Source organism: Dasypus novemcinctus, chromosome 13, assembly GCF_030445035.2.
Source record: "Dasypus novemcinctus isolate mDasNov1 chromosome 13, mDasNov1.1.hap2, whole genome shotgun sequence".
In the NCBI taxonomy this organism is placed as follows: Eukaryota; Metazoa; Chordata; class Mammalia; order Cingulata; family Dasypodidae; genus Dasypus; species Dasypus novemcinctus.
The window spans coordinates 45,203,746-45,217,945 of NC_080685.1; the positions used below are offsets into that span (position 1 = coordinate 45,203,746).

The 14,200-nt window shown below is 39.7% G+C and overlaps 1 protein-coding gene across 6 annotated transcripts in view; it reads left to right on the top strand.

Moving 5' to 3' along the window:
* POU2F1 (POU class 2 homeobox 1) overlaps window positions 1-14,200 on the top strand; it is a 228,439-nt gene that overhangs the window by 158,311 nt on the left and 55,928 nt on the right. For all 6 annotated transcript variants that reach the window (XM_004464714.5, XM_004464715.5, XM_071207557.1 and 3 more), the window contains 2 exons: window positions 7,695-7,789; window positions 9,595-9,768. In XM_004464714.5, the coding sequence (XP_004464771.1) occupies window positions 7,695-7,789; window positions 9,595-9,768 (269 nt within the window). The remainder of the gene's footprint in view (window positions 1-7,694; window positions 7,790-9,594; window positions 9,769-14,200) is intronic.

The following is a 14,200-nucleotide window of genomic DNA, read 5'->3' on the forward strand; positions in this document are numbered from 1 at the left end:
ATCCTGAATCTGCATTGTGATTCTCCTACAGAGTGCCTGCCAGAGGCTCCTGATGCCATCTCTATTTTCCTCTGACACTTCTAGCATCATTTAATCCCCTGGATCTTATGACCCAAGTGGCAGTCCAGCTTGCACAGCAGCCTGCATCTGTCACAGAGCCTCCTCTTGTTCTGGTTCCCACTCAAACTACCAACTTTTCTGGTCACTTGGTAAATGAGCCAGAGTAGCAAACCCAAATGAGAAATACGTTTTTTCCAAAATCCAAAAAGACCAGCTAAACATTTTGCCTCTTTTTTTGGTCATGGGAGGGGCCAGATGCAAGAACTTAGCTTTCACTTTAGAAGAGGTGTCTCAACATGCCCCACACCACTGGACACCAAGAAGTTTCACCGAAGTGGAAGGTCCTTGTGTTTTTGTAGGATTTATTTCCCATTCTCTCACATAAATGCTTACCAATAAGTCTAGAGTAATTGCTATTTCTTGCTCACTAGGTCCTGTCAGCATATCATCAATATAATCATCAATATAATGGATCAGTGTGGTGTCTTGTGGGAGGGAGAGTCAATCAAGGACTGTAGCAGTTTGATATTATTTATGAATTCCAAAAAGAAATATAGATTAGATTTGTAAACTGGTCTGTTCCTCTGACATGAAAACCCTTTGATTGTATTAGATTCAACTGAGACATTTGATTAAATTAAGATTAGGGCTCTGGTCTAACCACATCATTAGAGTGCAACTCAGCATTGAGTCCCAGCCACCTTGGGCTGATAAAACAGACTCTCACACAGAAGTGGACACGACACACAGAAGCAGATACACGGGAGAGAGAGTGCTTCTTAGACACAGCCACGAGAAGCGAGATGAGCCTGATAGTCTACAGCTGATCTTGTGTAGAGACCAGAGCAGTTTGAGCCCAGAAAGAAATGAGCTTTATGCCCACCTACAGCTGAGATCAGAAGATGCTTGGACCAAGGAGCCTTAAGAGGAAAGAGAGAGGAGGAAGGCTGAACCTCCTCGCAGAGATCACCCGCCATCTTGCATCAACATGTGACAGCAGACTTTGGGTGAGAAAGTACCTCTTAGGGTACCTTGAGTTGGACTCTGTAGGGACTGGAATTGTAAACTTCTATCCCAAATAAATACCCTTTATAAAATCCAACAGAGTTCTGGTACTTTGCATCAGTACCTTTTGTCCCTGCAGACACTATTTTGACATAGGGCTAAAAGGTTGGTATACCCCTGAGGCAGGACAAGCTATTTCTTGTGGTCCCTACTAAGAGCAATTGAGAAAAAAGCATTTGCCAGATCAATAGCTGCATACCAAGTACCCAAGTTTGTGTTGATAGCTCAAGCGATGATGCCATATCTAGAACTCCAAGTGCAATTGGAGTCACCACCTGATTAAACATGATAATCCACTGTCATCCTCCAAGCTCCATTTGTTTTCTGCCAGATAGGAGAGTTATGTGGGAATGTGGGAATCACCACCCCTGCATCCTTCAAATCACTGATGGTGGCAATCATCTCTGCACTCCATCCAGGATTCCAATATTGCTTTTGATTTACTGTTTTGCTAGGTAGGGGCAGTTCTAGTGGCTTCCACTTGGCTTTTCCTATCATAATAGCTCTTACTCTACAAGTCAGGGATCCAGTGTGGGGATTCTGCCAGTTACTGAATATGTCTATTCCAATTATACATTCTGGAACTGAAGAAATAATCACAGAATGGGACCTGAGACCCACTGGACCCATTGTGAGACAGACCTGCGCTAAAACTCCATCACGCACCTGACCTCCATAAGCCCCTACTCTATCTGGTAGACCACAGTGATGTTTTGGGTCTCCTAGAATTAATGTCACTTCTGAGCCAGTGTCTAATAATCTCTGAAATGTCTGATCGTTTCCTTTTCCCCAGTGCACAGTTACTCTGGTAAAAGGCCATAGTCTCTTTGGGGAAAGCTGGAAGGAAGATTAATAGTATAAATTTTGGTAGTATAACAGGATCCTTCACCAAGGAGACTGGGCCTTCCCTTCATTCAGGGGGCTCTGAGTCTGTAAACTGTCTGAAGTCTGGGAATGGATTATGGGTCTGTGACTCTCTGTTTCTGTAAGTCAAGTTAGGGTTTTGTTCACTCAACCTAGAATTCTTCTGCTTAAACAGATCAAGTAGAAATATAGTAAACTGCCCATCTATTTTTCTTCTAGGTACCCCATAATCAGTTAGCCAGTGTGATAGGTCTATGCAACTCAGACACTTTTGATTGCTGCTTTGAGTCTACATTTCATTGAGGTAACCACACCCACCTTGTCTTTGGTGATTAACTGCTGCTACTTGGCTTGTGCCAGCTCAGGATCCAATCATCCCCATAGCATTTAAGAATTCTAGTTCTGTGACAGCAGTTCCCACGGTAATGTCTAACCTTCAGTGAAGAGCAACCGCAGAACTCTTCAGTGGAGATGGAGTTAGTCTCACAAATTTATTCCTCACAACTCCTGGTAAAAGGTATGTCCTCTAGTGAGGGACGAAACGGGGTCCCTGTTAAGGGACGAGCGGGGTCCCTGTTGCGGGACGAGTGGGGTCCCGTTGTGGGACGAGCGGGGTCCCTGTTAAGGGACGAGTGGGGTCCCATTGTGGGACAAGAGGGGTCCCTGGCGTGGGGAAGAAAGCCTCGTACGGCCGCTGAGGCTTCCCTAGGGGGCTCCAAAGGCGTGGAGGGCGCACGACCCAGGAAGAAGTCGCGGAGACAGGCTGATGGCACAAGTCTGGTTTATTGCGGAGGGGGATGCAGATTTATAGGATTGGGGAGTGGTGTGGCGGGTTCTGATTGGCTAGGGCAAATGCTGTTTCCATATAAGGCAATATTCTGGCATTGGGTTAGTGATTGGCCAGTAGAGTATGTGCTATCTCTTGATAGGCTGAAGCTGTTGCTGGGCAAACAGCGTACTAAGAGATTAGGTTTAAGGGAGGGGGGAGGGGAAGTGAGAGCTGGGCTAGGCGGGAGATAGGAAGGGGGAGGGCGGTGCCGGCTAGCCGGTTAGCAGCAAAGGCCTAGTCAGGCGTGGTCACCTTGTCTAGGCCCAGTGGGCAGAGGCGGTGTCACCTCTTGCTGCACTGTTTGCCACTGAGGCAAGCCGGGTGCCCCTCCTCCCACACTCTAGACCTTCCTGGGGTGGGTGGGCAGGTCTTAAATGGTGAGTCCATTCTAGCATTCCAGTCTCTTAAGGCTTTGGATCCCCTCATCTGCAGTTCACCAGGGTAAATGGGGCATCTCAATCTCATGCATTGTTAGCCATCTTTTGGTCCATGTTTCAGTCAGCCACATGAACAACTTGATAGAGCTCTTTCTAACACCTCAAGCTATAACCTTGAATCCAGCATTTCTGCTTAGTGCGCCATATCAATAAATTCACCTTATCCAACATTATATTCCTTCCACCATTATCCCATACCCTTAATATCCATTTCCACACATATTCCCCTGATTTCTGTCTCTATAAATTGGATAATTCGTGCAGTTCTTTTTTGTGTATAGTGTGCTTCCTCATGGGTCACCCTTTGTACTTCACCTTTGGGGGCTTGTTGTGATTTTATTCTACTTATAGGTCTGGAAGAAAAGAGGGGTGGTAGGGATGGGGAAGGAGAAGAATTAGAAGTATCTGGCAAGCCAGTTTTATCTGATGAGAAAGGATTAATCTCTTCAAGTGCTGGTTGGATGGCAGACTCCTCAGGGCAGGGTAGATGCAGGGTGATGGTTTCTTCTGGGCAGGGATGAGGTCAGGACTCCTTTGGGCAGGCTGAAGATTGGGTGAAGATAAACGTTATCTGGCAAACTCTCAGCAGAGTTTAGGGATTCAGTGTTCCAACTCTTTTCCAATCAGTGTCATCATTGATTGGAAACAATCACACCCTGTAGGATTGAGATTTTTAGTTTCCATTGTAACTCTGCTGCTCATACAATGAGTTTGGTTTTCAGAGATATCAAGTTTGGGGCTGCATGAAATAAGATATTCTTTCAGAGTACACATAGAAACTTTTCCATCACTCATGCAGCAATTAAGTTGCACATTTGAAGGTTTCAGGTCATCCCTTTCTTTTGTAACTATATCCAGCATACTTAGCAACAACCAGCCAACTTCACTATAACTTTTAATTCTATAGAACTCTGTTAACGTTTTAAAAACACTTACACCCAGATCCTTGTCTCTTATAAGCATGAAAGTAGTATCCAATGGTGATGTTTTGTGTATCTCTATTGCCAACTCATGCTGTGGACTGTCAGTGACCTTTTGATTACTGGAAAGAGTTATTAGTGCCCTTGAATCTAATCAGAGTAGAGAGCCAATTGTAAAAATCCTAGAACCAATTCAGAAATCCCCCTTTTAAAATTCTGTTTCTCAAGATCCACTCCCGATACCAAGCTGTATTAGGGTTCTCTATGGAAACAGAACTGACAGGAGCTATCTGTAAATAGTATGAGATTTTATAAAATCTTGTCTCACACGACTGTGGGATGCATAAGTCCAAATTCCATAGGGCAGGCTGCAAACTGGGGCTCGGATAAAGGTCCTTGATGAGTTCCCCAGGAAACACTGGCCTAAACAGAGGTGGGAATTCTCTTTTTGAATGCTGAAATCACTTTCCCTTTTAAGGCCTTCAGCTGATTGGCTGAGATGTCACTCATTGCTAAAGGCAATCTTCTCGGTTGATGATAGATATTTTTAACTTAGTGGCTGGGGAGAAAGATCTGACCTGTTGAAATTTTAATGATGTTTCCAACATGAGATTAGCCTTTGATATTGATATTTTTTTCTTCTGTTTTTCCTTAGTTTTTTAATTTTAATAATCCAATACTTTTGATGTATAGTTCCTGATTTTAGGCAGGATTGCTTTGATTATATAACTGTAGCTGTCTGGAACTTAAATTATATAACTCTAGCTGTCTGGAATATAATTTCTCGCAAGGGAAATATAAACCATTTTCCCAGAATGATTTTTCTTGCATTTTCATAGGCAAATACATATTAATGTATTCTTGAATTTGAGTCATAATTTATTGGAGATTTCATTCTGTTTTTTTCCATCACCACCATTTATTCTGAAAATAAGTGTTCTTCATTAAGTTTTTTTTTTTAAATCATTGTTTTTGTTATTTGATTTTTGGTTTTTGTTGTTTTTCTTGGGGGAAGAGGCAAGTGGAATGAGGATTGGTTTCTAAAAGAAGTTCTAAATCTGTTTCAACATTTTCAGCTGACCCTGTTTAGTTGAAGAATACCTAGGGTTTGAATTTGTTCATAAAATTCTCAGAACCAAAATTAATATTGGCATTACAGTTTCCTATTGAAAATGAATCATATTTTACAGATTAATTAAAAGCTAACTTTCATTGTGAAACTTTAAAGAAACTTGTGTATTGAAATACCTCTGTTTAATGACAGTACCTAATTTCTGACCTTTGTTCACTCTTTTATTTTCTATTGTTTTCAAGGATTCCTGAAATACTTAAGTGTTAAAAACACTTTTATTTAATAAGTTAGTGTAAATTATTGACCTAAAATGTAGTTTCAGTTTTCTCTTTAGACTGCCCTTCAAGTTTTTTCAAACCAGTAAATTTAATATTTTAGTTTAGTCACTCAACAAATATGTGTTGACTACCTGCAAAGTGCCATGCCCTGTTCTAAATACTGGGATATAATTTAGAACAAGATAAAGTTCCTGCCCTCAGTGAGGGAAGTCAAATAGTAAAAAATGGTTTAGATAGCATTAAGTACTAGGAATACAGCAGAGCAGAGGAATGTGGTGAAGATTAACCTGTAGAATGGGACTATGGTCATCTGGGAAGGCCTCTTTGAAGAAGCAATATTTGAGTTGAGAGCTGAATGGTGAGGGGACACTGCCACATGTAGTAGGGGGAAACTTGGGATGCGAACAAGCTTGACCTAATCTGGGGGGAAAAAGTAGCTGGAGTTCAGCGAGAGAAGCAGTAAGAGAGAAATTTGAAAATTAGGACCAGATTACCGAAGGTTGTGTAGATTTTATTCTGATTATAGTGAAAAGCCTTTGGAGGTTTTAAGGGAAATGATGTGGTAAAAAAGATGACCCTGACTATATATATGGGGGATGAAATGTAGGGAGACACTTGGGGGAGCACGGTGGTCATTTAAACTTACACAATTTAGTTTTTTCTAAATCTTCCTTTTGAGTGAAGTTTGTAATAGAAAGCAGTTTGTTATTATTGATAAATTCCAAAAAGAAATATTGGATTATGTTTGTAAACTGGTCTTTTCCTGTGGGCATGATTAAATTGTGGGCCACAGCAGTAGGACATTGAGTCCCTGCCCCCTTGGTGACAGGGGGAAATGACATGGCAGAAGAGTTAGTTGGAGTTTTGAGCTGGAGCCCAGGAAGTGAACACACAGGAGAAGAACACAGAGGAATAGAGATGGCTCCTTAGACATGGCAGAAGCCCTGGAGAAAGAGACAGAGCCATTCACCTGATAGTCTACAGATGGCGTTGTAGAGCCTGGAGAGAAACCCAAGAAGTCTGAACTATTGGCAAACATCAGCAGACATCTCGCCCCAACACGTGGCAATAGACTTGTGAGGGAAGTAACTTATGCTTTATAGCCTGATAACTAAAAGCTTCTATCCCAAATAAATATCCATTGTAAAAGCCAACAGATTTTCTGGTATTTTGCATCAGCATCCCTTTGGCTGACCTGATACATAGGGTGTACTCTGTTTCATTTTTCATTCATTATACTTGCTTCAAAATATGTTTGCTTGCCCCAGATCAACAAATTATCTGTGATAGTAGCCTTAGAATATCAATGTTAGAAAGATATCTATTGTCTGAAATGATCTTAACACATTTTTTTAGAAGTGGTAGCATCTCTTTTTTGTTTGGTGTGCTGTGTGTTTGATAATCTCTACTATTGCTCTTATCTCAACACAAATATTTAGTACTCTAGCAATAGCATTATATTTTAAACTAAGTACTATAGACTAAATCTTTAAATACAGATACTGTGGGCTAGGCCTCTCTTTATAAAATTCTGAAAATAAGAAGCCATAAACTCAATTGATGGCACCTCTACCACAGACATATTGAGGATTCACATTTCTGCTTTGTGTGTTAGTTGTCATCATGAAGCATTGCTTGTCAATCATTTTTAAATAGTTAACATTAGCACAGATAGAGTATTTTACATTTCAACTTCATTGTCATCAAAAGGTAAATGCTTGATTCAGAAAACTTGAAAGCAGCATCTTTTTGCACTTACAGAACAGCCTGCTCTTTTTGTTAACTAGAAAATTCTTTCCTCCAACATAGACTGGCACTTTCTAACAGATTTTAGGTCAAGAAGTTGAAAACTCACTTTGGAATTTCAAGCTGCTTCCCTTTGGAATAGTTCTTCACTTTCATCCACTCTTCACTAAAATAAAGAATTGGCCAATCAGAGAAGTTATTCAGGTTACACTGAAGATATCCATTTTAATTGAATGCTTCATATCTTGCCCAGATTATATTTAACAAAATTGAATTTTAGCTAATGAGACATCAAGAGTTTTAAGACCAATAAAAGACTATCAGAAAATCAAGTGAAAATTTTCAGCCATTTTCTTTTTCTTTCTTTTTGCCTTTTGTTCAAAGCAGTCTTTTATGTTTCTGACATATGTTTGTGTTTTACAGGTCTCCTGCAAGCGCAAAATCTTTTAACGCAACTACCTCAGCAAAGCCAAGCCAACCTCCTGCAGTCACAGCCAAGCATCACCCTCACCTCCCAGGTCAGTTTCCTTACATGAAGGTTACTTTCTTTTATCCTGTTGATTTGTGGCTCCTCAGACTTCGTTTAATTAAAAAATAAAATAAAATAAAAATAACCCAAACTGAGCCCTGTATGATGATGTGCCTATTTGTTTTGTAAGTTCACAACTTTTACAATATACTTGTTTATAAATGTTCATGTATGAATGACATACTTCAATAAATTGCTTTTTAAAATGAAAAAAAATCAATAAATAACCCAGTCTTCAAAAACTGACCAAAAATTCAAAGCTGAACTTACCAGTTTCATAAATCAGTGATACCATATTGATGTAATCTTTGGTAATCTATAAGGAGTTCCTATTTTCTTATATGTTCATAAAGAGTAACTTGCTTAAAGGTAAAAGTATAATGGGTTTCAGCTATTTGATCTCTCCCCTGCCCGGTTTGCAATACAGATTATCATTTAAATTAGAAGCATGGTGCTTCAGTTAAAACTCATCAGTGGGCTTGGCCTTTTCTGAAAAAACTGTAAAAAACCTCCATCTGTGTTTTCTTTCCTTTCCTCTCAGCTCTCAGATTTGCTTTAGTTTATTTCCACTACACTTTAACTATATAAAGAGCATAGAGGGGCATCACTGTGGTAGCTTCAACCTGACTTCTCACTGAACTCTACCATTTCTAGATCTGGCCCATTACAGTTTCTGGAATTGGGATAACTTACTTTGTAACCATACTACCTAAAGGTTCCTTTATTATTTGAGGAGGGAGCTGCTTAAAGCCTGAAGATGAAGTAATAATTGGATGGTCGAGACTCACCTTATAACCCAGAGATTCACTATGTAAAGTATACAACCACATACCATTTTAATATGGTTGGTGCTGCTTTTGGTTCCTTCAGAATGGTCACTTTGAAAATTAGTCTGTGTTAATATGTCATGGAGATGAACTTTGTTACAGGATGATAGAGGGGACCTTAACCCAATTGTTGCCTGTGTAATATATGTAATGCCTGTTGTGTCTTTTTCTGGGCCAGTTAGTTCAGTTGGAGAGAGCTCATTACTAATGAAGTCAAGTTCAGGGGTCTACAACACAGTTAAATTACAAGAAGAAAAACTCATAGCCACAGACTTCATCTATAATCTCACACCAGTACTATTGTTTACTGGAAGAGTCAACTGAACAATTAAGATGCAGAGTCAGGGCAGTACCTCCCGCTAGTGAAGGGCACATTCTTCTCAGAGTTGTATGTAAAAGAGTAGTCTCATGTTTGCTTAATAAGGAAATAGAGTATTTTCTTTAGCAGTGACCTAAAAAATAAGTAAAAATAAAGATTATACCCTCGTGTCCCAGAACAAACTTTAGATGCATTTAAAGAATTAAACAAAACGTAGAAAAGGCTAGCAGAATATTAAAAGGAATTTCATCAGAGTTAGAAATAAGTGATCCCCATCAAAGGAAATACAATAATTGACAGATGGGAAAATTTTGACTTTGTGTAAGAAGAATTAAGGCAACAGTAAAGTACCATTTCCTCCCTGAATTTGCAAGACATTTTAAAAACTGCTAAAACAAATCATATGAAAGAAACTGTATTTTTTCATAGATTTGCATTTTCAATTGTAATTATAGCATACATAATTCCCACACTCTGCTTTTCTCCTGGAGCATTATATTGTAACTTTTTTCTACTGTGTTACATGTTTTCATAATTCTCCATAAGTACAACTGTTTCCTTTCATTGTTTACATACAGTATGGTCTAGTTGTAACCTTAAATATCTTTCTGTACATTTGTCCTTGTCATTCTGTTCCTTCTCTAACAGCCAGCAACCCCAACACGCACAATAGCAGCAACCCCAATTCAGACACTTCCACAGAGCCAGTCAACACCAAAGCGAATTGATACTCCCAGCTTGGAGGAGCCCAGTGACCTTGAGGAGCTTGAGCAGTTTGCCAAGACCTTCAAACAAAGACGAATCAAACTTGGATTCACTCAGGTAGGATGAACCCATCCTTACTTAGATTCCCCTCTTTGGGTGAGTCTAAATCTTTGCTTTACATGTTCAAAGAAGCATCTAAAGGACAATATGATCCTCAGCCTAGTTAGTTTTGGTTTTATTTATTTATTTATTTTTAAAGATTTATTTATTTAATTCCCCCCCCCCCCCCCCCCCCCCGGTTGTCTGTTCTCTGTGTCTATTTGCTGTGTCTTGTTTCTTTGTCCGCTTCTGTTGTCGTCTGCGGCACGGGAAGTGTGGGTGGCGCCATTCCAGGGCAGGCTGCACTTTCTTTCGCACTGGGTGGCTCTCCTTACGGGTGCACTCCTTGTGCGTGGGGCTCCCCTACGCGGGGGACACCCCTGCGTGGTACGGCACTCCTTGCGCGCATCAGCACTGCACATGGGCCAGCTGCACACTGGTCAAGGAGGCCCGGGGTTTGAACCACGGACCTCCCATGTGGTAGATGGATACCCTAACCACTGGGCCAAGTCCGTTTCCCAAGTTTTGGTTTTAAACTGTACCTTTTTCTTAACAATTTCCAGTATTTATAAGTTTAGGCTATTGTATACATTTAGTTATAGGCCTAAGAATTAACATTAAGTTAAAACCTTTAAGATTTCCCTGAGAATACAGGCTTTTGAAGTCATATTATACCAGTAAATTTTGAGAGCGTATAAACTGGTCTTGGGATGGGAGAAGATGATATGGCTATTGTGAGGGTTTTGTTTTTTGAAGAACATCTCAGTTTAGATCTTACTGCTATATATGTAAAATTGAGAGTAAAGATTACAGAGTCTCTTAGAGTAGCTGGAAAGGGGGCAAGTTTAAAAGGGCTGTTTAAACTCAAAGGCTGATTTTTGAGAGAAAGAGACAGAGATACGCATACATACATAGACACATACCATACCCTGAACCAAACTGAATTAATTAAATAAGAATCTATTGAAGGTGAAAATATAAATCAAAATTCAAATGAACTTTTTTAATATCACAAGTGGGGGACTTTTAAAGTGGAATACAGGCACATCTCGGATATATTGCAGGTTTGGTTCCAGACAACCGCAATGAAGTGAATATCTAAATAAAATGAGTCACATGAACTTTTTGGTTTCCCAGTGCATTTAAAAGTTACATTTACACCATACTGTAAATATAGTCTATTAAGTATGCAATAATATCATTATGCCTAAAAAACAATATATATATACCTTAATTTAAAACTTGATTGCATGAAGATGTAGCTCAATGGTTGCATGCCTGCTTCCCATGTATGAGGTCCCGGGATCAATGCCCAGTACCTCCTACAAAAAATAATAAAAATTAAAATGTGGTTTCTCGCTACAGATAGAAAAAATATATACTTGATTATGAAAAAATGTTAACTATCATCTGAGCCTTCAGTGAGTCATAATCTTTTTGCTGGTGGAGCGTCATGCCTCCATGTTGATGGCTGCTAACTGATCAGGGTGGTGGTTGCTGAAGGTTGGGGTGCCTGTGGCATTTTCTTAAAGTAAGACAATGAAGTTTGCCACATTGATTGATTCTTCCTTTCGTGAGAAGTTTCTCTGTAGCATGCAATGCTGTTTGATAGCATTTTACCACAGAACTTCTTTCATAATTGGAGTCAATCCTCTCATACCCTGCTGCTGCATTATCAACTGAGTTCATGTAATATGCTAAGTCTTTTGTTGTCCTTTCAGTAATGTTCACAACATCTTCACCAGGTGTAGATTCCATCTCAAGAAAGCACTGCCTTAATCCATAAGAAGGGACTCTTATCCATTAATTACCAATGTAATTGTTTTGGAGTGCCATGAATTGCATCCACATGTGATAGTAAATGTCGTTGATAAATGTTATATGTGTTCTGACTGCTCCACTGAATAGCTGTTCCCCCATCTCCCTCCCTCTCCTCAGACCTGCTTATTTTCTGAGAGTCAACAATATTGAAATTAGGCCAATTAATAATCCTAATTACAATAATAACATCAAAGTTCACAGATCACCAAAACAGATCCAATAATAATGAAAAGTTTTAAAAAAATACTGAAGAACTTTCGGACACCTCTGCATCCACCCCCAGACACACCCTGCAATTGGATAGGAGGGTGCGGATGTTTCCTCAGCCTCTCCAGGCAAAGGTAGGCACTTTTGGCCTGCATAGACTGAACTGGTAGGCATTGGTGGTTCCATTCCCACCCACTAAAGGGCAGAAAGGACAGCGTTCCCTCAGCATCTCAGGGAAACTGCAGGTGTGTTTGGCCCACATGGATTAGATTGTTTGGGAAATGTAGAGGATCCGTTCAGGTGCTATGTCAATCTACCTGGGCAACTGAGGTCATTTTGGACCCACACAGCATAGATTGCTGCCCACACCTGCAGCTCAATTCCCATCCCAGGCAGGGAGGAAGGGGCATAAGGCTTCATCAGTCTCTCTGGGCAACTACAGACGGTCTTGGCCTGCATGACTTAGATTATTACACAACAGCTGTGGCTCTGTACCTACCCCTGGCAGAGGAGAAAGATGGGAGAAGCTTCATTGGTTCCTGGGACAACACGGGAAGCTTGAGACTCCACATCTTACAGCATCATCTACATCCTTGGCTCCTGCTACACAACCAGCAAGGAAGAAAGGGCAAGAAAACCCTAAATAACAGAAAGAAACTGCATCCAGAAGGAATATATTTTGTAACATAGATGGCAAGACACCAAAAAATTAAAATCCATATGAAGAACCAGGAAGATAGGACCCAGCTAAAGGAACAAGATAAGCCTCCAGGTGACATAAAGAGTTGAGACAACTAACCATAAATGTTCAAACAACTCTCTTTAATAAATTCAGTGATATGGCTAAAGAGATGAAGGATATTAAGAAGACACTGGCTGAGCACAAAGAAGAATTTGAAAGCATGCATAGAAAATCAGATCTTTTGGGAATAAAAGTCACAATAAATGACATAAAAAATACACTGGAGGCATATAACAGCAGATTTGAGGAGGCAGAAGGAAGGATCAGTAAGCTTGAAGACTTGGCCTCTGAAAGCGAACATAAAAAAGAAATGATGAAAAAAGAGAATGGAAAAAATTGAACAGAGCCTCAGGGAATTAAATGATGACAGGAGACATGCAAACATACCCATCACAGAAATTCCAGAAAAAGAAAATGGAAAAAGGGGCAGAAGGAATATTTGAAGAAATAATGGTAGAAAATTCCCAACCCTATTAAGGACATAGATGTCCGTGTCCAAGAAGCACAATGTACTCCCTTCCGAATGAATCCAAATAGACCAACTCTGAGACAAATACTTATCAGAATGTCAAATGCCAAAGACAAAGAGAATTCTGAGAGCCACAAGAGTAAAGTTGATGTGTAACATGCAAGGGATACCCAATTAGATTAAGTGCTAATTGCTCATCAGAAGCCATGGAGGCAAGAAGGCAGTGGTGTGACATATTTAAGAGAAACACTTCTAGCTAAGAATCTTATATCCAACAAAATTGTCTTTCCAAAATGGGGGCGAGTTTAGAATATTCACAGATAAACAGAAACTTAGAGTGTTTATAACAAAGAGACCAGCTTTGCAGGAAATTTCAAAGGGAGTGCTGCAGCCTGACCAGAAAAACAGGAGAGAGAGGCTTGGAAGAGAGTCTAGAAATGAAGGTTATATCAGTAAAAGTAACTAAAAGTGTACAAAGAGTGGTGAAAATATCACAGATAAAACCCAAAGGTCAAAATGGGTGATATTAGAACTGCCTTAACAGCAATAACATTAAATGTTAATGGATTAAACTCCCCAATCAAAAGACACAGCTTGGTGGAATGGATAAGAAAATATGAGCCATCTATATGCTCACCTTAGACCCAAGGATATCAATAGATTGAAAGTGAAAGGCTGGGAAAAAATATTCACACATGCAGTAACCAAAAAAAGCTAGAGTAACTATACTTATATCAGATGAAATAGACTTTAAAAGCAAAACTGTTGTTATAAAACAAGGAAGGACATTATATATTAATGAAAGGTACAATTCACCAGGAATAAATAACAATCATAAATGTATATGCACCTAACCAGGATGCCCCAGGATACATGAGACAAAACTGGCAAAATTGAAGGGAAAAATAGATATCTCTACAATAATAGTTGGAGACTTCAATACACCATTCTCATCATTGGATAGTACATTGGGCAAAGGATCAGTAAAGAAACAGAAGGCTTGAATTATATGATAATAGACATGTACAGAACATTGCACCCCGAAACAACTAGATATACCTTCTTTTCAAGTGCTAATGGATCTTTCTCCAGAATAGACCATATGTTGGGTCACAAAACAGAGCTCAGTAAATTCAACAAGATCAAAATTATACAAAGCACTTTCTCTGATCATAATGGAATAAATGAACAAGAGGTGGAAAAGGGGAAAT